Here is a 25394-nt window from a genome sequence, read left to right as displayed (position 1 = left end):
CTGACTGTATGGCAGAGGGGCTTATTGACCTTGTCATAAAAACAAAATGACGGGCCTCCCGGGTGGCGCAGTGGTTAAGGGCCTCTGAGACTCTGGGTTCGCGCCCAGGCTCTGGGCTCTGCCCAGGCTCTGTCGTAGCCGGTCGCCCCGTGGGGCTACGGACAATTGGCCTAGCGTCGGGTTTCGCCGGTACGGATATTCTTGTCTCATCGTGCACCAGTGACTCCTGTGGCGGGCCGGGCGCAGTGCGTGCTAACCAAGGTTGCCAGGTGCACGGTGTTTCCTCCGACACATTGGTGCGGCTGGCTTCCGGGTAGGATGCGCACTGTGTGGCTTGGTTGGGTTGTGTATCGGAGGACGCATGACTTTCAACCTTCGTCTCTCCCTTAGCGATGAGACAAGATAGTAGCTACTAACAATTGGGGAGAAAAAAAACAGAATGACATTTAAACAAACATACATACACTGAGAGTGAGAGAGAGCAATGTGTAGGAGGATGGACTGACCCATTGGTCTAGCTAACGTTAGTTATCTACATGGTTGACACTGCAGCTAGCTAGATAGCTTAGCCAGTATTTTTAGTGTCATCCTAATGTGATAGCTAGTTTCCCACTGCCACACATATCTGATTAATCTGTGCACGCTTTATTTAGCCAAAAAACAGAGATTATGTGGCAATATAAAAAATGGATATTAAACTTTTTCTGTCAGAATCTGGGTCAACCTAAACTAGTTAACTATCTAGCTAGTTAGCTACTTAGCCATTTAATTTGCACTTGTACACAAAACACCATTTTAGCAGCAGAATTATATCTTAGAAATACATTTCTTACTCCAGAAACATATAATATTACAAAGGCAGAAGTTAATTAAAGTCCAACATACCTCTGATCGCGTCTGGCTGAGAACCCAAGAACAAATTGAAGTGTGCTTCACGTCACAAGAGCCTTGGTGGAGATAAAACTGGGTTTGATGGACAACTTGGAGAGCCATTGGACTTAAGAGTTTTTATGAGAAGCTATTTTGAATAAATTGAATTGGTCAAGAGGTTGTGAAACGTTCATACAGACATAAAAGGGAACCAATAGTATCGGTTCATGTAAAAAAATGAAAATCACAACATTTGGTTAGGTAGTTTTCCTCCGACAGCAATGATATAATAATATACAGTGCCATCAAAAAGTATTCAGACCCCTTGATGTTTTCCACATTTTGTTACTTTAAAGTCTTATTCTAAAATGGATTAAATAAATACAAATCCTTAGCAAACTAGACAGAATACCCAATAATGACAAAGCAAAAACAGGTTTTAGACATTTTTGCAAATGAATTAAAAATAAAAGACACAAATACCTTATCTACACAAGTATTCCGACCCTTTGCTATGAAACTCAGGTGTATCCTATTTCCATTGATCATCCTTGAGATGTTTCTACAACTTGATTGGATTCCACCTGCAGTAAATTCAATTGATTGGACATGATTTGGAAAGGCACACACCTGTCTATATAAGGTCCCACAGTTGACAGTGCATGTCAGAGCAAAAACCAAGTCATGAGGTTGAAGGAATTATCCATAGAGCTCTGAGACAGGATTGTGTCGAGGCACAGATCTGGGGAAGGGTACCAAAACATTTCTGCAGCATTGAACATCCTCAAGAACACAGTAGCCTCCATTATTCTTAAATGGAAGAAGGTTTGAACTACCAAGACTCTTCCTAGAGCTGGCGGCCTGGCCAAAATTAGCAATCGGGGGAGAAGGGCCTTGGTCGGGGAGGTGAACAAGAACCCAATTGTCATTCTGAAAGAGCTCTAGAGTTCCTCTGTGGAGATGGGATATACTTTCAGAAGGAAAGCCTCTCTGCAAATGGAAGCCACTCCTCAGTAAAAGGCACGACAAACCTCTTGGCATTTGCCAAAATGCACATAAAAACTTTCAGACCATGAGAAACAAGATTCAACTCTTTGGCCTGAATGCCAAGCGTCACATCTTGAAGAAATCTGGCACCATCCCTAAAGTGAAGCATGGAGGTGGCAGCATCATGCTGTGGGGATGTTTTTCAGAGGCAGGGACTGGGAGACTAGTCAGGATCAAGGAAAATATTAACTTAACAAAGTACAGATATCCTTGATGAAAACCTGCTCCAGAGCACTCAGGACATCAGACTGGGGTGAAGGTTCACCTTCCAACATGACAATGACCCTAAGCACACAGGCATGACAGCGCAGGAGTGGCTTCAGGACAAGTCTCTGAATGTTCTTGAGTGGCCCAGCCAGAGCCTGGATTGAACGTCTCTGGAGAAACCTGAAAATAGCTGTCCAGCAACGCTCCCCGTTCAACCTGACAGAGGTTGAGAGGATCTGCACAGAAGAATGGGAGAAACTCCACAAATACAGATGTGCGAAGCTTGTAGCATGATACCCAAGAAGACTGTAATCACAGCCAACAGTGCTTCAACAAAGTACTGAGTAAAGGATCTGAATACTTATGTAAATGTGATATTTCAGTTTTATATTTTCAGTAAATGAGCAACAATTTCTAAAACCTGTTTGGCCTTGTCATTATTATATTGATGAGAAAAATAACTAATTCATTAGTTTTAGAATAGGGCTGTAACTTAACAAAACGGGAAAAAACTCAAGGGATCTGAATACTTTCCGTAGCCATTGTAAATCTTATGCGACTGAAGTGATTTGGTCAAATGTAAGTTACTTCCTTCAGAAATTACTTGAAATTACAAGTAAAACCCAAGGAGAGTAACTAGGAAAGGTACTAGTTCCTCAAAAAATGTAAAGGTAAGTAGTGGGCCAGATTCAAACCCATGCCTACTCTGGCATGTGTGCTGTTGTCAGCAGCAGTAACTGCTGGACCACACAGGCACTGATATAATATATATATATTGTCTGATGCTTGCCCTGAACATATAATAAACCATTGATCTAAAAAAACAGATTTGACATCTACCCCCTTCAAATATTGTACATTTATTATAATCCGCATACAGTGCCTTCAGAAAGTATTCACACCACTTGACTATTTCCACTTTATGTTGTGTTATAGTGGAATTAAAATAGTTTTAAACGTCTTTTTTTCATAAAAAAACTAAATTTTAACATTTGTAAAACATTTATGAAAAGTAAAACACTAATATATCTTGATTAGATAATCATTCAAACCCCTGAGTAAATACGTGTTAGAATTACCATTGGCAGCGATTACAGTTGTAAGTCCTTCTGGGTAAGTCTCTAAGAGCTTTGCACACCTGGATTGTACAATATTTGCACATTATTCTGTTTAATATTCTTCAAGCTCTGTCAAGTTGGTTGTTGATCATTACTAGACAGCTATTTTCAAGTCTTGCTATAGATTTCCAAGCTGATTTAAGTCAAAACTGTAACTAGGCCACTCAGGAACATTCAAAGTCATCTTGGTTTTAGGTTATTGTCCTGCGGAAAGGTGAATTTGTCTCCCAGTGTCTGTTGGAAAGCAGACTGAACCAGGATTTTCTGAAAGATTTTTCCAGTGCTTAGCTCTATTTGGTTTCTTTTTATCATAACAAGTCCCTTAGCCTTGCTGATGACAAGCCTGACCATAACCTGAGCAGCCAGCACCGTGCTTGAAAATACAAACAGTGGGACTCAGTGATGTGTTGAATTTGTCCCAAACATAACGGTTTGTATTCAGGATATAAAGTTAATTTCTTTGCCAATTTTTTGTCAGTTTTATTTTGTTGCCTTATTGCAAACGGGATGCATGTTTTGGAATATTTATATTCTGTACACTCTTCCATATTGTGGACTAACTACTGCAATACCCTTGTTAAAACCAAGTAGTGAGTTTATTTGTTATAATTAATTGGTATTAGATTTAAAAGGTGATTGAATTGCTCCTAAATTGTAATGTTGATAAATATTTATTTTGAATAAATATTTATTTAATGTATAAGTGAATAGGTTAGTTTACTTTTAAGTTTAAGTTTTGACCAATAAGGTCGCTTGTTAAGCTGTGGCCAATGGGAGTGGACCTCCTTAATAAGAGGCTTGGGAAAAGAGGGAGAGAGACCTTGAGAAAAGGATGGGTTTTACATTAGGATCGTTGGTGAAGAAAAATTATAAAAGAAGACGACACAACTAGAACAAAACTCATACCTACTAAGACATGAAGGGAAATGCCGATTGTATTTTATAAGAGAGTTGTTATAATTGTGTTAAGACTTAGTGAAGACTGAAGCTACCGTCTCATAGTGAATGTATTTGACAGCCTTGAGGTTAGCCTAGCATCGTGTAACACAGAGAATTGCTTGGGAAAGCTTAACGAGCCGAAGGAAAATCTACAAGTAGTGCTTAACCACAAGGTGAGGTGATTCTGGACTTTATGTTGGACGTCATTTTTTTTTTAGCTCCAACGCGCGCCAACGGGTTATTAAGCAAGCTTGAAATAATTTGGACATGGGTTGTGCACGACTCATTGAGGTGTATTATTTTTTATTTATTTTGATATTGTACTATGTTAATATGTAATAACACACATATTGAACCTTATGTATGTTGCCTTGGTGGAGTCATTCAATCTAATTTAATGCATGGGATAGCCTATCCTGATACAATAACAGAAACCTATGATAATTTCATCTGAAGTTAATACCAATTGTCATCGCCCTAGACAGTTTACAATAGGAATTATTATTGGAGATGTCCTTCTCTCCTAACATCCCATGCTGTTGAGATACTCTACGTAAGTTAAGAGAGAGTCATATTTAAGCCTGGTGAGAGGGTTACACTGCAATGTTGTTTCTTCCTCTCTCGCCCTTAAAATGCAGGCTGTAACAGAACATAAAATGCGGAAAAAGTCAAGGCATGTGAATATTTTCTGAACGCACTGTAAGAATTCATACAAGACGCGCCAAGCCTGCACGTAGCTTACATAGGCTACTTGAACTGACGCTCAGTGGACTTGCAGTTTAAGTGATTGTATAGCATACAAACACCACTTCCAGCTGTCCCGTGGCAGTGCTTATAAATATTAAATATCCTTTGAAATCCTCCTGCTGCAGGATTGTTTTCCCTCCCTCAACAAAATGGGACATATTAAGATCCGACATCTGTACAACCATTTGTTTATTCATCCACAAAGGGAGAGACCCTCAGCTTACTTACATTGACTTCATCCTTTGATGATGATAATCATTATTCTGAAAAAACTGTGTCGTTGTGTTCTAGTACTCCAGAATTATTTCCATCAGATAGTTTATTATTATAGTAATTATCTATGTAAACCCATGACTGTTTTTGTGTTCCAGTACTCCAGAGCCCATCCCCAGAATCATCTCCAATGCCTCGCTACAGAAACAGGACTCTGAGGGCTTCTCAGAGGCCCCCTCCACAACCTCCTCCAAACCAGGTGAGTACGCTATATCTGAAAGATATACTCTCAAGCTACATATGTTTAACTCTCTGCATTAACTTAATTCCTTCACTCTTATCTTAGCTTATTTTATGAATGCTTATGGTATTGTGTTTAACCCCTGACCTGTGCGTTGTTTTACAGTAGACACATCAACCAGGGGTTCTCCAGAGAGAGAGATCATCTGTCTGGTCCTACGGAAAGACCCTAAATTGGGCTTTGGTGAGTAGTAGGGTTTTAGGGGTGGTTGGGTGGTTTTCTAGATTCGTTTTTAGCCATAGAAATACGATGACTCTGGTCCTCTGTCTCTATCTGTGTGTCTCTCTCTCTCTCTCTCTCTCTCTCTCTCTCTCTCATTCTCAGGTTTTGTGATAGTGGAAGAGGACAACACGGGGAACCTGGACCTGGGAATCTTCATAGCCTCCATCATACCTTACGGACCAGCGGACAGAGACGGCAAAATCAGACCAGGTACTGAACAGGGAGCCAGGTCATCAGGATTCAGACGAGGTTACTCATCAAGTTAACAGACACACACAAACACATCATACTAGTCTTTTCATTTTTCTTCGGTTGATGGTCAGACTGATACTGTGGTTGGGTTGATTATGTAGGAGGTGAGGGCCCTCGGAGTGTGGTGTCAGGAAAATAACCTCACACTCAACGTCAACAAAACTAAGGAGATGATTGTGGACTTCAGGAAACAGCAGAGGGAGCACCCCCCTATCCACATCGATGGGACAGTAGTGGAGAGGGTAGTAAGTTTTAAGTTCCTCGGCGTACACATCACAGACAAACTGAATTGGTCCACTCACACAGACAGCATAGTGAAGAAGGCGCAGCAGCGCCTCTTCAACCTCAGGAGGCTGAAGAAATTCAGCTTGTCACCAAAAACACTCACCAACTTCTACAGATGCACAATCGAGAGCATCCTGTCGGGCTGTATCACCGCCTGGTACGGCAACTGCTCCGCCCACAACCGTAAGGCTCTCCAGAGGGTAGTGAGGTCTGCACAACGCATCGCCGGGGGCAAACTACCTGCCCTCCAGGACACCTACACCACCCGATGTCACAGGAAGGCCATAAAGATAATCAAGGACAACAACCACCGAGCCACTGCCTGTTCACCCCGCTATCATCCAGAAGGCGGGGTCAGTACAGGTGCATCAAAGCTGGGACCGAGAGACTGAAAAACAGCTTCTATCTCAAGGCCATCAGACTGTTAAACAGCAACCACTAACATTGAGTGGCTGCTGCCAACACACTGACTCAACTCCAGCCACTTTAATAATGGGAATTGATGGAAATTGATGTCAAATATATCACTAGCCACTTTAAACAATGCTACTTAATATAATGTTTACATACCCTATATTATTCATCTCATATGTATATGTATATACTGTACTCTATCATCTACTGCATCTTTATGGAATACATGTATCACTAGCCACTTTAAACTATGCCACTTTGTTTACATACTCTACATTACTCATCTCATATGTATATACTGTACTCGATACCATCTACTGCATCTTGCCTATGCCGTTCTGTACCATCACTCATTCATATATCTTTATGTACATATTCTTTATCCCTTTACACTTGTGTGTATAAGGTAGTCGTTTTGGAATTGTTAGGTTAGATTACTCGTTGGTTATTACTGCATTGTCGGAACTAGAAGCACAAGCATTTCGCTACACGCATTAACATCTGCTAACCATGTGTATGTGACAAATACATTTGATTTGATTTGATGTAGGTGGTCGTCTGATCTCTCTGAATAAGATCAGTCTGCAGGGCGTGACATTCACCAATGCAGCAGCCATCCTCCAGAGCAGCCCTGATGAGGTGGAGCTCATCGTCTCACAGCCCAAATGTACGTAGAACCTATTACAATAAAATACATCCCCACCCAACTATACGCTACATACTCTCTCATTGTGACAGTTCACTCTCTGTCATACACTCTCTGACAGACCTTGTCTGTCTGTTTCTCCCTCTACCCTCTTTTCCATGCAGGTTCTCTGAGGGACAATAAGAGCTCGCGGCCTCCCAGTACCCGGGGTATGACATTGAAGAATTGACTTAAACACTTTTGTTCTTTGGCATTATAGGTTATGATGTTGAAGAGGGAGTTCAAAAAGCCACCCACCATCTGGTGCTGTATAACCAGTAACAACTTCTATATTACCCTTTTCAGACTATCGTGTCAAACCGAACCAAACTGTGCTGGGCTGGACATTTTCTTTTTACATAGTCTTTTTCAGCACGTTTCCAGCAACTGTGGTGGATGAGTAACCAGACCAGCTCAGTACTGCTTGGTTTGGCTTGGCTCGGCTCGATACGGCTCATTAGTGTGAAAAGCCCTTCTGAGTCCTTTCTCTCCCATGCAGATTCTCTGAGGGACAGTAAGACTTCTCTGGCCCCCAGTACTCAGAGTCTGATGTTGGAGAGGGGCTTTGGGTCCCAGACCACCCTGAATGGGACAGAGGAAGCCCTGGCTCTGTCTAACATGGCCACATCTAAACATGGCAAGAGACTCCACAACCCTGTGGTCCGGATCCTAGACGCTCAGGTAACACTGCCCACTGGGCACACCGTCATTTCATCGTGGAAATATGGGTAATATTTGGTTGAGACATTGATCAATGAGATTTCAACCTTTATTCACCCACTCAAAAAGACATCCAACAGTTATTTTTTAATTTCAGTACTAGTTTGAAAACTATACACAACATATAATCAACTACATTTAAATATTGGAGTGAGGTTAAGAAAACATTGATCTGATTTGACCAAAACACACCATGAATTCAACAAGGATTACCATCAATCCACAAAATTGTAATCCACAATTAGAGCAGTAACTTGGAAGAGCATTGTGTAAACCTTTGTCTATGTAAAAACTGTTATGCAAAGTAAATAAAACGGTCAACATTTTATTACACTTGAAAAGAAAATGCTATGCACCATAATATACTGCAGATGTAGAAGCCATTTAAAAAATAAAAAGCCCCAAAAAGTCATATCTGGCACAGGCTTCTGGAAACACACATGAGAAGTTCAAATAACCAGTAAAAGTCACTGTCGGTAAAGGCTTTAATGCTTTTAACTTCTTAATTACTATTTTATCTCCTTTGTCATTGGTCCTCCCACTGCCCCTCTTGCAAGCAGGTGCATGTTTCAGGCAGGTTGACATCGCCTGTAGTATTTCTGCCTATGTAGCCTTTGATTTGCAGACTCACACCTGCTGCAAACGGGGAAAACATCTGGAGAAGGTATTCAAATGTCATGTAAAATGTCATCATTTGGTCTCCACTGTACCTATAATTATGCTGCAAAGGTTGGAGACCTCAAATACCCTCTTCCTTTTGTTTCCTTTCATATTCATCGTTGACATGAGGCTGTTTGTCAAGGTTCTGTATAGAACACAAAATATGTACTTTATAAGCAACACGCCAATTTCAATCAAATTTGTTTATAAAGCCCTTTTTACATCAACTCACACCAATGAAACATTTAATTTCTCACCATGTATTTTCGAAAATCATTCTCCATTAGCTGCTCTTCCATCTTTAGTAAATATTCCTTTGGCTATTTCAGGTTAAAGACAAATTCCTCAACCTGACTCAGGCTACTGGCCTTTACAAATGTCACGGATCTCACAAAGGAGATATTGGACTCTTTTTTTTAAATTCTGAAACAAAGTAGTTTTATATTTGTTCACTTCCAAATATAACAGCCTAATTTCAATATCATGTATTTTACTTAAGGGGTTTACGTTGTGAAACGGTCTTCTTCACTATATTCGCTTGGTGGCTTGTGTGGTGTTTTAGTTTACCATTTCGCCTCATCCCCAATACTTGGTGGCTTGCAGGGTGTTATAGCCTTGTGGCACTTAGTATCACATGTAGCTCAGTTGGTCGAGCATGGTGCTTGGAAAGCCAGGGTTGTGGCTTTGATTCCCAAGTCTGAAAATGTATGCAATCATTACTGTAAGTTGTTTTGGATAAGAGTGTCTGCTGACTAAAATGGCACTGGCACATCAGAGCAGATTTTAGTGGAGGCTTGGGTAGGCCTAAAATAAGAACACATGCAAGTGTAAAATGAAGTCCATTTTTCTCCCTAAAGCCAATCTAATTTCTACGAAACTTTAAATCAAAATTCTAAATGGAGAGTTTCATACTTGTGTCTGTCACAGGAAAAGTGTCTGATCATTTGCAGCTATTTGGTGAGGGGATCCCTCAATTAAGAAGACACAAGCCCTCATGACCTCGAGCCCTCATGCTCCAATGTTAAGCCATGTGAGAGACCAAGATGATTGGACAACATCATGACGATTGTTTTTACAATTAGAATACCTTTCTCAAATACAATGATACGGAGTTGGCTTATGTTGTGAAGGGTCGTCTTCACCATCATTACTTGGTAGCTTGTGCTGCGTTTTTTTCTTTCTTTTTTTTTCTTAGTAGTTCTGGCACAGGTATTTTGGTGAGGGCTTAGTTAGACCTTCGCCTGAAAATATCCAGCCTTTTTCTATACACATTTGTGTTTTATTGAAGTGGAAGGAGACTTTTAAAAAGTAAACCTAAACACATTACCAAACTTGAAACCCAAATTCTACAACAAGTTAACCACACAAGCCCCTACCCAGGAAATCCAGATGAATTTCAGCTCAGTTTCACTTTTGTTTCACTACACTAACAATGGTGAAACATGGAGTTATTCTGTCTGGGTTGAGACCATCTTCCCACTAGCCACACATTTGTAGATTTGAAGGGATCAGTTAATACTTACTGCATTTAAGTATAATATACAGTGCTTCCGAAAGTATTCAGACCCCTTAACCTTTTCCACATTTTGTCATGTTACAAAGTGGGATTAAAATGGATTTGTCATTTTTTTGTCAACGATCTACGCTCAATAATCTGTAATGGCAGAGTGGAAGACAAATTCTAATACTTCAATCTTTTATGGAAAATATCTTGACTATAAAAGTATTCATCCTGCTGAGTCAATCAGACGGGTCACTCGTGATACAAGTCAGTATTCAACGTCCATCCAAGTCTGAGGGTTTTGGGAGATGACGTGGAAACCGGCCACTAGAGGCAACAGTGAGCATTGTTACCTTCAAGAAGGTTTCAGTGTTGTGGACAGTTATGGCGGCTGGGCGTAAGCATCTGCCTCAGATTCCAAAGGTTGCAAGTTCAAATCCAGTGATAAAATGTTGTTTTTTTCTCCAGATTTACTTTTAATTTAAACTTCTTCGGGATAGACACCAGTCGACAACATCCGGTGAAATTGGAGGGCGCGCAATTCAAATAAATAATCGTAATATTAAACATTCATGAACGTATCATACGTAGTTTAAAAGCTTTGTGGTTGAATCTGTGCTTGAAATTCCCTACTCGATGGAGGGACCTTACAGATAACTGTATTTTTGGAGTACAGAGATGTAGTAGTCATTCAAAAATCATGTTAACCACGATTATTGCACACAGAGTTAATCCATGCAATTTATGTGACTTGCTAAGCACCATTTTTACTCTTGAACTTATTTAGTCTTGCCATAACAAAGGGGTTGAATACATATTGACTCAATACATTCCAGCTTTTCACTTTTAATTAATTATTAAAAATGACAAAAAAAAACAAAATTCCACTGACATGTGTGTAGATAGATCAGTGACACAAAATCTCAATTCACGCTGTAACACAACAAAATGTGGAACAAGTCAAGGAGTGTGAATACCTGCTATATACCTTTTATCCTCAGAAACTTCCATTTCAAAGTGGGTTTGCACCAATCTTTTATTGCTTTGTCATATTTATTTGGTGACCAACACAGTTTGGTCTTTGATCCAGTGCTCTGGAATAGCACCTACTTCCTTATTTTCCAACCACAAAGCTCTGGCCCACATTCTCTGAGATTAGAACCTGGGGAAATAGACATTATTAGACCATATAATATTGACCATAATTGTAAATCAAACTATTCCAATAGGTCTGATCTTACCTTGCAAAACTGTGCAACAGAGGGACCACTATGTTTTGACTATAATAGGGAAGACACAGCCTTGCTGATGGTTCTTGGGATACATTATTTTTCTTTTGCAAATAAAATCTAGCAACAGTAAGTGGATGTGTCACTGTTGTCTGGACATGTACTCATGTTCATGAAATACAATACAAGGCCGTAATCACCCACAGACACACCTGGCTAATTTGATGGGTCGTGTAATAATCCGGCCAAAGTGGAGTCTTTTGCTTAGACATGTAGGTAGCTAGCTAGCAAGCTAAACAATGAACCGCCATAATCCCAACTCATATTACTACCAATACAAACATTGTCAAATATGTAGTATGAATGTGCATGTAGCTTAAGCTAACAAACTAGGTTCAACATTAGCTAGCTAACATTAGGATATAACTAGCAATGCAGATGGATTTTGATTGGAATAATATTACTACACTGATCATACACGTAACGTTAGATAGCGAGCCAGCAAGCTAACGTTCACTAGCTAACTAACAGAGTGCATTAACTTGCAATGAAAATAACTTTCTGACAAAATTAGAAACTTATTTCTACTTATACATGGATGAATGATTCATGGCAGACTGGAACCATTTTAACTATATTTTGTAGCTATATCATTTTTGGCCAGTGTTGTGTCAAGGCAATCCAGTTCACACACTGACTGTAGCGTGTGCAGAAAGTAGCCAATCACTTTTTCCAACTGATCTGTCGATAGCGCATAATAAATTTAGGGCATCAATGTTGTTGAGAAAAGTAGCAAAACTTTTGTAGTTCTATAAGGCTAATGTTATATCTTTCAAAAACGGTGCGGTCGAAAGGACTATCAACACATACTGAACAGCTCACGTTACAGACAGAATCATGCTCTATGGCAGACCAATCCAAACTCATCTCCCAGCATGTCCAACCCATCTGTTATCTCAGCCAATCATGGCTAGTGGGAAGGTTCCTGACTTTTTCCATGGCTAAACAAACTAGGCTCGAAAAGTAACAATTTGATTCATATTTATAGATGTAATACAAGTTTGTTATTAAGGCACATGAAAGATCACATCTTCCGGAAGGCATTTCTGCCAAAAAATGCCTTTTGATCAACATAAATGTTTACATTCAGATTCCTCTCTTGTGAAGTAGAGACATGCGATATACGCCTAGTTTCCTGAAATGAGTCACATATTGTATAGCTGACAACGTCTTCACTTTAGCTTATTTGTCTTCATTATTACAGGAAAATAAACCACAAAAGATAATTATTTACAAGTTAATGGCGAGCCAATTACTGAGTATAGCTTATGGTTCTGAGTGTGACAAAATAAAAGCAGGACATTCTACCAGAGAATTTTAGAACTTGGACACTGTCTCGTTGGCCTAACGTTATATCCTAATTTGATTTTGGTGCAGGTCATGTCTCTGGTAAACACTATATCAAATAAAATCCAAGTGTATTAGTCACTTGCATAGTGGAGTCTTTTGTTTAGACATATATGTAGCTAAACAATGAACCATAATCCCAACTCATATGTTACTACCCTGCATGAATCTGCAGGTAGCTAATTAACCAGGTTCAATGCTAGCTAGCTAACATTAGGCTATAATTAGCAATGCAAATGGCTCTGCGATACAAATAATATTACTACACGTACATACACGTAACATTAGCTAGTGAGCCAGCCAGCTAACATTAGCTAACTAGCTAGCTAACAGTATGCTTTAACAGCTAGCTAGACTATCTTACCTGTATACTTGGATGGGCACTTCTCCCTCTCTGTCAGGGATGCCATGGTTGCCCTTAGTTTGAAGATGTGTTCCGGAGACAGGTGTTTTATACAACAGCCTTTTGTGTGTTCTCTTTTCGACTCCCTCTGCATATTTGCAATCAAACGCCAGAATTTTCTCCATCTCCTAATATCATACTCTAATTGCACCGGACATTCTACTAATTTCAAAACTCGTTCTTCAAGAAAGTGGATGTTACATCTTCTCCTGCCACGCCCTCTACTTCTCACCATGTGGCCTGCACCCCATCTCTCTCCTGTGTTTCAATAAATATCTTGCTTACCTCATCCCAGTGTCCTCATCTGAGTCTGCTCTTGGGTTCACCATGGAGAGCAACACTTTTGCAGTTGCACTACATGATATCTTTAAAAAAGAATCAGTGTTAAAAAGGATTACCTACACATACTGACCAGCTCATGTTATAGACAGAAGCATGCTATATGGCAGACCAATCTGAACTCATCTCTCGGCATGTCCATCCCATCCATTATCTCAGCCAATCATGGCTAGCTGGAAGGTTCCTGTATTTTTCTGTGGCTAAACCAGATGGTATTTGTATTTACAGACAACATACAAATTTGTTATTAAGGCACATGAAGGTTGTTCCAGAAGGCATTTAGGCCAAAAAACGCATTACGAAAAAAATGCCTCTCCTGTGAAGAAGTAGTGACGTCGATTTACGCCTTGTTTCCTGAAACGAGTCACATATTGTTGGAAGTACAACAAATCTACGGCTATACCAAAGCAGGTGTCAGAAGCTGTGTATGCTTGAAAACTTTGTGCAGAGGTCAAGTGAAGGGTTGTGGTGTTCATATGAATTTTGTGTTACACTATTGACAGCCTTTTAAATGTCACTTAAAATAGTTGTGAAGTATAGGATAGGAATAATAGGATTTTTAGAAAATTCTACTTGTGCAAAAGTTGTCATCTTGCCTATAGACAACAACAGATACACTGAGTGGAGACTTAATAGAATAATAGGTTAGCTGATCAAGGTCATGGATGAACAATGGATAAATGGATTGGTGTTCAGGGAATTTGAGAAGTTTATTTCTATGATGTCACTGTCAGTAAGAGCTGTATTATTCACAATATGTGATAGCATTCTTGGTATTAATGTATTCTCTCTCTCTTTCTCTCTCTTTCTCTCTCTCTCTCTCTCTCTCTCTTTCTCTCTCTCGCTCTCCACCCATCCCCTCCCTACAGGTGTGTTCTAGCTCTACCTCCATCTGCAGTCTGAGGGCTGGGAAGCAGCTGGTGGTGGAGCTGAAAAAGGCTAATGGCAGCCTGGGCATCAGTGTAGCTGTGAGTAAATCTATATACGTTACAGTAGTGTTTCCCAACCCCACACCTTGGCCATCCCATAGAAACGATATTACTAGAATGTGTACACATGAGTGTTTCAGTCAAATTGCTGTGGTCTGAGGGGCTTTGTTCCTTCTAGTAATTATATTCCTAATTTCCACTGATTACACTACTACTGTCTCAGACACACCCATCTACAGTACACACTCCTCTATAGAGTGGAGTTTAGAGGTCAGACTAGGGGTTAGGGGTCATGCTAAAAACAACCTCTAGTGCCTTCGCCTAGCCCGTACTCATAGTCTCCTATACTTAATGCAGTATGTTCTCCAGGGGAGTCAACACCATTGTTAGTTTCAGGGGAAAGAGTCAAAGGCTACGGGCAGGGGTAGAAGCTATGGTATAATATATACAGTACAGTACAGTATGTTTTGTATTCTCCAGGGTGGAGTGAACACCTGTGTTCATTACGGGGGGATCTGCATCGAGAGTCTGGTGCCAAGGGGTGCTGCTGAACAGGACGGACGCATTCAGATTGGTAACCAAACATCACTAATCAACCAATACCTGACTAGCTTCACACATTCAGATAACCAGACAGCACTAATTAATCATGTGTGTGTGTATGACAGGTGACCGACTGCTGGAAGTTGATGGGTCCAACTTGCGAGGTGTAACACAAAAACAGGCCGTGGAGTACCTGAAGAGGACTGGAGAGGTACGATGCACCCACACTCCATCCATCTTTCTCTCGCTCTTTATTCTTTTTCTCTTTCCCTCTCACTCTCTCTGACAGTGGCAAGGTAAACCATATGTTTGCAGTTGTTGTTATTTTAGCCCATGCTAATGAGCTTTAGCCTCAACCTTTAATTTAATTGACGTTAGCGTGCTCTACACTGAAACCCAGGTCATAGAGCTAACATAGCGATAACACAGCCTAGCTTAGCTCAGTCACCTCTTGTCCCCTCACTGGGTTACTGTGCATTTATAAAGTATTAAGACCCCTTTACTTTTTCCACATTTTGTTACATTACAGCCTTATTCTAAAATGTATGAAATAGTTTTTTTACCCTCATCAATCTATGCGCAATACCCCGTAATGACAAAGCAAAAACAGGTTTTTATAAATTTTTGCCAATATATAAAAATGTAATAAATTCTGAATACTTTCCGAATGCAATGTGTATATAAAGCCCAGATTCCAGGACAATAACTAGTAACATAAGCCATGGATTACAGGCAACATCCGCATTGAGCTAAAGGATAGAGCTGTCGCTTTCAAGGAGCAGGATTCTAACCCGAAAGCTTATAAGAAATCCCACTATATCCTCCTCCGAACCATCAAACAGGCAAAGCATCAATAAGATCAAATTGTACTACTCTGGCTCCGACGCTCATCAGATGTGGCAGGGCTTGCAAACTATTACAGACTACAAAGGGAAGCACAGTCGCGAGCTGCCCAGTGACACGAGCATACCAGACAAGCTAAATGGCTTCTATGCTCGCTTCAAGGCAAATAGCACTGGCCAGAAAGATTACCAGGACGAGTACTGCGAGCATGCGCTGACTGACTAGCAGTGTCTTCACTGACATTTTCAATCTCACCCTGTCTGACTCTGTAATACCAACATGTTTCAAGCAGACCACCATTGTCCCTGTGCCCAAAAACACTAAGGTAACCTGTCTAAATGACTACCGACCCGTAGCACTCATATCTGTAGCCATGAAGTGCTTTGAAAGGCTGGTAATGGCCCACATCAAAACCATTATCCCAGAGACCCTAGACCTACTCCAATTTGCATACCACCCCAACAGATCCACAGATGATGCAATCTCTATTGCTCTCCACACTGCCCTTTCCCACGTGGACAAAAGGGACACGTGGACACCTGCCTCTGTAACTGGATCCTGAACTTCTTGACAGGCAGCTCCCAGGTGGTAAGTGTAGGTAACAACACATCTGCCATGCTGATCCTCAACACGGGGGGCCCCTCAGGTGTGTGTGCTTAGTCCCTTCCTGTTCTCCCTGTTCACTCATGACTGCATGGCCAGGCACGACTCCAACACCATCATTAAGTTTGCTGATGACACAACAGTGGTAAGCCTGATCACCGACAACTATGGGACAGCCTATAGGGAGGAGGTCAGAGACCTGGCTGTGTGGTACCAGGACAGCCTCTCCATAGTCTCTAGGCCGTGCTGAGTTCAAGGACATGCCCCCACTTGACCGTAGCTCGCTCGTCCTGACAGCAGCGAGCGTGCAAAAAAGTAGGCCCAAAATTAAGCCTGACCTAAAGTTGAGGTGCTTTTGGGTGACAGTGGCAGATCACCGTTGAGGCTAGAAACAATTCAACCACAGGAATGTTCCTAATTTCCTCCCAATCTGTACAAGCATAACCTGACCGTGTGGAATTAACCCTTAAGCGTGAAAACATTTTACATTTACATCTTTCCCCATAGGAATACGTTGCCTGCCTGCTTATTTCAATTTTCCTGGAACAACCGGAAGTGGTTAAATTTACCTTAAAAGTGGTTTTGATTTCACAACCTACAGTTAGTGACAGATATGGCATTCATCCCTCTGTAAATAAGTCCGTTCTTAACATAAAGACGTGAAACTCAGGATTCTGTAAAAGCCTGCCCCAAGGAGGATATGTTTACTTTCAGCTTCCAGTGTCACCTGGAAGTGCCATAAATTGGGGTCATAGGGGCTGTTTCAAAGGGTTAAAAAGGTCACATCTTTCCAAAATCATATGTGTGATTAGGCAACCCTCATGAATTGTAAATCAGTCATTTCTCCCATCAGATGTCCAAGAAAAAACACACACTGCCAGGATGTAGTGACACAGTGTGGTACATACAGACACACAGAGCCTGTAATAGTTACCGGCGTTCACACCATCAAAGAACCGTCAGACCTAGAGCGCTGAAACTTAATAAACCTGTTCTAGAGCTTAAGTCAGTAGTGCACGGTGAGTTATGTCGCTCTAGAAGGTTCTCAGGCTGAGAAACAGCCTCATCCATTTGCAATATATTCAATACATTTTTAACGTTGTAAAAATGACGACATTTAGAAAAGGCCCAGAATCACAAGCCTTGGTGCATTGAAACCGCCTCGGCCCATAGACTGACCCTACACGTTTCTGTTCACTAGCTCGTTCAAGGACCCTGTAGCAACCCCCAAAAGAAGTGCATTTTGAGCACTAATTAACCTCACTGCTCGGGCTCCGAATGACCTATCGAGCCAAGATTTGAGGTCGCCTCAGCTAGGCCTACACATAATGTCAGAACTGGACCTCCTGCTCGAATGTAACTATGTTTCTGAAGATTTTTTATGGTTTTAACAGAAGGTGCTATGAATTGTGGGCCGGCTCGGAAATATGTGATAGTTGGCTTCTAAAAGAGTTGGACAAAGTGGGTTTGGTGTCTGTATGTACAGTGGGGAGAACAAGTATTTGACACACTGCTGATTTTGCAAGTTTTCCTACTTACAAAGCATGTAGAGGTCTGTAATTATTTTCATGGGTACACTTCAACTGTGAGAGAAAGAAAATCCAGAAAATCACATTGTATGATTTTTAAGTAATTAATTTTGTAATTTTGTATTTGATACATCAGAAAAGCAGAACATAATATTTGGTACAGAAACCTTTGTTTGCAATTACAGAGATCATACGTTTCCTGTAGTTCTTGACCAGGCTTGCACACACTGCAGCAGGGATTTTGGCCCACTCCTCCATACAGACCTTCTTCAGATCCTTCAGGTTTCGGGGCTGTCGCTGGGCAATACGGACTTTCAGCTCCCTCCAAAGATTTTCTATTGGGTTCAGGTCTGGAGACTTGTTAGGCCACTCCAGGACCTTGAGATGCTTCTTACGGAGCCACTCCTTAGTTGCCCTGGCTGTGTGTTTCGGGTCGTTGTCATGCTGAAAGACCTAGCCACGACCCATCTTCAATACTCTTACTTAGGGTAGAAGGTTGTTGGCCAAGATCTCGCGACACATGGCCCCATCCATCCTCCCCTCAATACGGTGCAGTCATCCTGCCCCCTTTGCTGAAAAGCATCCACAAAGAATGATGTTTCCACCTCCATGCTTCACGGTTGGGATGGTGTTCTTGGGGTTGTACTCATCCTTCTTCCTCCAAACACGGCAAGTGGAGTTTAGACCAAAAAGCTCTATTTTTGTCTCATCAGACCACATGACCTTCTCCCATTCCTCCTCTGGATCATCCAGATGGTCAACTTCAGACGGGCCTGGACATGCGCTGGCTTGAGCAGGGGTACCTTGCGTGCGCTGCAGGATTTTAATCCATGACGGCATAGTGTGTAACTAATGGTTTTCTTTGAGACTGTGGTCCCAGCTCTCTTCAGGTCATTGACCAGGTCCTGCCGTGTAGTTCTGGGCTGATCCCTCACCTTCCTCATGAACATTGATGTCCCACGAGGTGAGATCTTGCATGGAGCCCCAGACCGAGGGTGATTGACCGTCATCTTGAACTTCTTCCATTTTCTAATAATTGCGCCAACAGTTGTTGCCTTCTCACCAAGCTGCTTGCTTATTGTCCTGTAGCCCATCCCAGCCTTGTGCAGGTCTACAATTTTATCCCTGATGTCCTTACACTGGTCTTGGCCATTGTGGAGAGGTTAAAGTCTGTTTGATTGAGTGTGTGGACAGGTGTCTTTTGTACAGGTAACGAGTTCAAACAGGTGCCGTTAATACAGGTAATGAGTGGAGAACAAGAGGGCTTCTTAAAGAAAAACTAACAGGTCTGTGAGAGCCGGAATTCTTACTGGTTGGTAGGTAATCAAATACTTATGTCATGCAATAAAATGCAAATGAATTACTTAAAAATCATACAATGTGATTTTCTGGATTTTTGTTTTAGATTCCGTCTCTCACAGTTGAAGTGTACCTTTGATAAAAATAACAGACCTCTACATGCTTTGTAAGTAGGAAAACCTGCAAAATCGGCAGTGTATCAAATACTTGTTCTCCCCACTGTATAAGTTTGGTGTCGGTATGAAATCATACTGACTGATGGCTGACTTGATGGCAGTATAATATATTGGGATTGTACATTTTATATTGCAAATGGACAGTGCACATTTCCAATGTGTTTAATGAGGGATTTTCCATCATAAAATGGAAAAGCTGAAATCAACACCAACAAGCGAATGAGGGAAAACACTATCTCTGCTAGGCCATCCCGAGTTCAACGTGCCAGACAATTGGGCATTTCAGCAGTATATTAGAGCATGTCCACCTTGTGATATTAAATGCCCATTGTAATACATTGCAAATGGACAGTGTACATTTGTACTTTTCCATTGTATTTAATGAGGGATTTTTCATCACCAAATGGACAGGCTGAAATCAACACAAACGAGCGATTGGACAGTGTCCATTACACATATGCTATATTGTCCAGCTTCCTATAATCATATATGGCAAATGGACATAATATACTGATTTAGTACTTTCAATACTGATATATGCCATTTGGACATGGTTCACTGACTTTTGGGCTCTGGCTGACTTCCTATGATCATATATGGCAAACGGACAAAACATAGGCCTTATGGACAAATTCAATCAAATAAGAAATGTATGTCCTTACGGTTGCTACATATGCATAGTTGACACTTTTCCCCCCCTTTTTCTCTCTCGAAAAACAGTCAAAAAGCACTTTTTATGAGGTTTTAAAATTGCACTTTTTTTTTAGATTTTGAAGATCTCACCCTTGAGACCTGACTTTGACCATTTCCCATATGAAATCCTATGGTGGAGCCTTCACTGCCTTTGGAATTTTTGGAGAATGACACTTGGCATTTGCCATGTGAACCACTGTCCATTTGAGTGGTATTTGCGATTGTGTATATGTTTCGCCCAATGCCAGTAAGATGCCCTTCATTTTTGTCCATTTCATGGGGGTCTTCTCTTTTATGTTCTTTGGTGAGTCAGCATCACAGATTATTTTGACAATTTATGGAGTAGTTGCTTGAAGAGGAGGCTAAGATTTTAACCAGAACGTGTGGGTAGTTATGTTAGTCAGCTAGCTAGCTAAAGCATGCAAGATTTGGTTCTGGTTTCTGAAAATAGGGTTAGTTCAGTGTTAAAATGCAGTGTGTGTCTCTGTATGTTAGCTCTGCTTTGTTTATTTATTCCTCCTCTCTGTTCCATGTTACATTTAATTATCTGATCTAGTAGAAATTAGCTCTGTGTGTCTCACTTCCACTGACTCTGAATTCAGGATTACACAGCGATCAGACTGTCTGCCTCAGTCTAGTTAACATGTAAATGAGTTGTTGTCATGGAATGCTTGGTGCAAATTGATACTGTATATATCTGTGGCCCACCAATGTAACCACACAATCTAATTTTACATTAGTGCACAAGTATGGGGAAAAATAAATTGAGGCTAATTCAGATCATTTGTTGTGGTTAGTAAAAGCCTGCAGACCTCCCTACCAATATGCCCCTGCCCTCCGCAGCAGACACACACACCCACAATTCCTTGTACTGACCCTTCACCTCTCATCCACAGAGGGTCTTGTTCCTGCTCAGTGGGACTCTGTCTGAGGTCCACCTGACTCTCTGCAGACCTGTTCCTGGAGTACCGTCTCAACTGGACGCTGACACACTGGTGATTGTACACACACACACACACACACACACACACACACACACACACACACACACACACACACACACACACACACACGCACACATACACAGTAACAGGCAAACACATACTGAGCACTGAGTTTTATCTCACTCTTTAAATAGGTTCCTTTCCCATCTCCTGCCAGTGGGGTGAGGTCCAAGTCTCTAGACATCAGGCTGGGAGAAGACTACAGCCAGCTGCTCAAGCTACAGTCACACCAAATTCACCAGAACCATCAGTACAACAAGGAGAACCAGGCCCAGAAGGGGCCTATGAAGTCATCATATGCCCAGGAACAAGCCTCCGGTCAAGAGAGTCAGGACAGTGAGATGAAAGCAGCTGAGAAACAGCCATCCTCACTCTCTCCCACCCCTCCCTCACCCCCCTCCCCGATTTCCCTCGCCAGCAGAAGTGATCCAGCAGACCATGAAGAATTGTCTGTTGTGTACGAGGAAGTTTCCAAAGAAATTAGCTTGGCATCTGGTGGGTCCAAAACCAGCGTTAGTCCCATGTACACCAGGTAACATTATTGAACATTCTATATACAGTAACATATTATTGATTGCTGCCTTTTGGAAACAGGTCTCGCTTGTAAAATACATTTTTGTTTTCAATGGGATTTACCCGTATAATTAAAGGATCAAATAAATTAACACACACAACCTAACTGTGATTGAACCCTGTATGCACTTCCAGTGGCATCAGAGACAGGGCGGATGGCGTTTTGACATACTGCCTTATGGGTGATCGAATAACCATTCTGGCTGATAAAGAGTACTTGACCGTCAGTTCAACTTTAGACAGTCCTTCTAGCCTCACCTCAAACACCTCATGTACCCCCAGTGTGGTTTCACACACCACCTCTCATACACCCAGGCCCAGATCCACCACCCCTACTAGTGTCCGATCCACCAGCCAAAATTGTACTTCCATCCCCCACAGCTTGTCCTCGCAGACCACAAGCTCAACAAACCCCAATCTGTCCTCGAAAACCACCTCCGTCCAGCAGACACGATCTCAGCCCTCTTCTAGGCCTCCATCCAGCCTCTCTTCTAGGATGTCTGACCTCAACATCAGCCACTCTGTGCATCAGCCCCAGCCTGCTACACCCCCTCTTCCCAGCCTCTCCTCCCATACTGCAAACCCTAACTCCAGGACCTCCGATCGCAAACACAGCTTTACCTCCAATCGTAAACATATCATCACCTCTGATTGCAAACCCAGCATCACCTTTAAGACTACCAATGCCTCCAACCTCACTAGTACAGTCATCCAATACCATCCCCAGCCCCCTGACACCTTGCCCCTCTCTCAAACCCCCACACACCACCCCTCTCCCCAGCCTCCCCCATTCTCACTCTCTCCCCCCATTCAGCCTGCACCCCTCCCATGCACATGTACTAGCTGGAGACAGGAGACAGAAGGGGAGGAGGATGAAAATGATGATGAGGATCCCGGAAAGGTAAGACCTAGGGCTCTATTGTAATAAACCTAATGCAATGGTCAATCTAAGCGCTTGCGGTAGCGCCATAAGAAAGTATTCAGCCCCCTTGACTTTTTCCACATTTTGTTACGTTACAGCCTGTTACATTTTGTTACGTTTGTTACGTTACAGCATTGTTACGTTTGTTACGTTACAGCATTTTAAAATTGATAAAATACCCCATAATGACGAAGCAGAAAATAAAATATCACATTTACATAATTATTCACACCCTTTACTCAGTACTTTGTTGATGCACCTTTGGCAGCAATTACACTCTTGGGTCTTCTTGAGTATTTGGGAAATTTCTCCTATTCTTCTATGCAAATCCTCTCAAACTCTGTCAGGTTGGATGGGGAGCGTCACTGCACAGCTATTTTCAGGTCTCTCAATTGGGTTCAAGTCCGGGCTCTTGCTGGGCCACTCAAGGACGTTCAGAGATTAATCCCGATGGCATTCCTACGTTGTCTTTGTGTGCTTAGGGTCGGCTTCCTGTTGGAAGGTGAACCTTCGCACCAGTCTGAGGTTCTGAGCTCTCAGGAGCAGGTTATCATCCAGGATCTCTCTACTTTGCTCCTTTCATCTTTGCCTCGATCCTGACTAGTCTCCCAGTCCCTGCCACTGAAAAACATCCCCGCAGCATGATGCTGCCACCACCATGCTTGACCGTAGGGATGGTGCCAGTCTTGCTTTTATCAGATCAGAGAATCTTATTTCTCATGGTCAGAGTCCTTTAGGTGCCTTTTGGCAAACACCACATGGACTGTCATGTGTCCTTCACTGAGGCGTGGCTTCCGTCTAGCGACTTTACCATAAAGACCTTGTTGATCTAGTGCTACAGAGATGGTTGTCCTTCTGGAAGGTTCTCCAATCTCTGCAGGGGAACTCTGGAGCTCTGTCAGTGACAATTGGGTTCTTGTTCACCTCCCTGACCAAGGCCTTTCTCCCCGATTGCTCAGTTTGACCAGGCGGCCAGCTCTAGGAAGAGTCTTGGTTGTTCAAAACTTCTTCCATTTAAGAATGATGGAGGCCACTGTGTTCTTGGGGATGTTCAATGCTGCAGAAATGTTTTGGTACCCTTCCCCAGATCTGTGCCTAGACACAATCCTGTCTCAGCTCTACGGACAATTCCTTCGACCTCATGGTTTGGTTTTTGCTCTGACATGCACGTTCAACTGTGGGACCTTATATAGACAGGTGTGTGCTTTTCTACATCATGTCCAATCAATTGCATTTACCACTGGTGGACTCCAATCAAGTTGTAGAAACATCTCAAGGATGATCAATGGAAATAGGATGCACCTGAGCTCGATTTCAAGTCTCATAGCAAAGGGCCTGAATACATATGTAAATAAGGGGATTGTTTTTCACTCTCTTTGTTAGAACGAACAACTAGTCAAAGCTCAAACCATGTTCATTCACCAAAGGGATCAAACACCTGCAAAGAACAAGACATTTACACGAGCACTGGTATTTATATCCTCCTGCTATGCTGCGTCTCCTCCTTACACATCTGGACAGCAAATCCATCTGTTGCTAGACACGACTTTAGTGAGACCTGTTCATTCTCACTTCATTCGACCTGACCTCGGCCCAGAATGCTCACTCCTCCCCAACTCACAACTGTCCTGTTGTCTGGAACCAGACTGTGACCCTTCTCGTCTCCATAGGATACCTGATGTCTAACAAGATGTTCCGACAGAATGTAAACTTTCCGCATTCCCCTCTCTACCCTCAGTAACATGAATAAGGATATTTCATATTTCAAGATTAGAAGTCTGTACCCATCAAATCCCCCCTCATGAACATTAACTCCATACTGTTCAAATTATATAAATTTGGAAATGACTTTTAAAACAAACAGAAAATAACGCATGATTAACATTCACAGTTGATTATTATGTTTACACCTCCGAGATGTATTGCCTCTGATCTAGACTTACACTATGCACACTCATTTCCATCTCTCATCAGACAACTGAGAATGACATTTCAGCTGAAGCTTTTGACTTCCTCCATTTCAGCTGGAGCTTTTTACTTTCTCCATTTCCTTCTGATTCCTAAGAGAGTGATAGCACAAGACTTGAAAAGCAGAAAGAAACAAAACATAACAAGTATTAATATTGTGTTAAACTATGCATAATTATATATGCAAAGAAAATCTGAAGTTTAATAACACGATGATACCCACTCTCTTCACCTGAATCTATGCCTTCTGGAACATTTTCTGCTGGGTTACACAAATATGAAAACTTCCTCATGCTTTCACCGAGCCTTCCCCGTCCGGACACTGGTTACTAGAGGTGTTCCCAAGCCATGTCATTTTCACTTTGCTCCCAATCTCCTTCCTCCTCCATGCACATGCTGTGGCCCTAATCAACTTTACATCACCCTGAGGAAAATCAGCACTGTATATAAGTTTCAACATAAATGCCCTCAGAAGATGATATCCCAACAATGCTATCAAGCTAACCCCTGCTACTACTAACACTGCCCATGACGCATACTTCAAAATACCCCTCATTTGCGCCTTAGTCCATTTCCATACTGTGACTATAGCATCCTTCACTACTACTATCACTCCTTCAGTTACTGTCCCTACTGTGACTGCCGTGAGAATAGCTATTACATGGAATCTGTCTCCTGCTCTCCTATTGCCTTCGTGGTTCACTGATGGATCTAGGACTGAAACTTTCAGATACTCCCTACCTGTCTCCCAAC

General features: G+C 41.8%; 1 protein-coding gene across 1 annotated transcript in view; it reads left to right on the top strand.

Moving 5' to 3' along the window:
- Positions 1–25394, top strand: part of LOC135511419 (tyrosine-protein phosphatase non-receptor type 13-like) — a 133198-nt gene that overhangs the window by 26134 nt on the left and 81670 nt on the right. The window contains exons 17-29 of the mRNA XM_064932932.1: positions 5300–5400; positions 5551–5625; positions 5767–5874; positions 7166–7282; positions 7426–7470; positions 7800–7981; positions 14429–14527; positions 14969–15062; positions 15157–15242; positions 16400–16462; positions 21071–21169; positions 21313–21710; positions 21887–22652. Of these exons, the coding sequence (XP_064789004.1) occupies positions 5300–5400; positions 5551–5625; positions 5767–5874; positions 7166–7282; positions 7426–7470; positions 7800–7981; positions 14429–14527; positions 14969–15062; positions 15157–15242; positions 16400–16462; positions 21071–21169; positions 21313–21710; positions 21887–22652 (2233 nt within the window). The remainder of the gene's footprint in view (positions 1–5299; positions 5401–5550; positions 5626–5766; positions 5875–7165; positions 7283–7425; positions 7471–7799; positions 7982–14428; positions 14528–14968; positions 15063–15156; positions 15243–16399; positions 16463–21070; positions 21170–21312; positions 21711–21886; positions 22653–25394) is intronic.

Source organism: Oncorhynchus masou, chromosome 24, assembly GCF_036934945.1.
Source record: "Oncorhynchus masou masou isolate Uvic2021 chromosome 24, UVic_Omas_1.1, whole genome shotgun sequence".
NCBI classification, from domain to species: Eukaryota; Metazoa; Chordata; class Actinopteri; order Salmoniformes; family Salmonidae; genus Oncorhynchus; species Oncorhynchus masou.
Note: the sequence above shows the minus strand (reverse complement) of the source record. Positions and strands in the feature narration are given on the sequence as shown.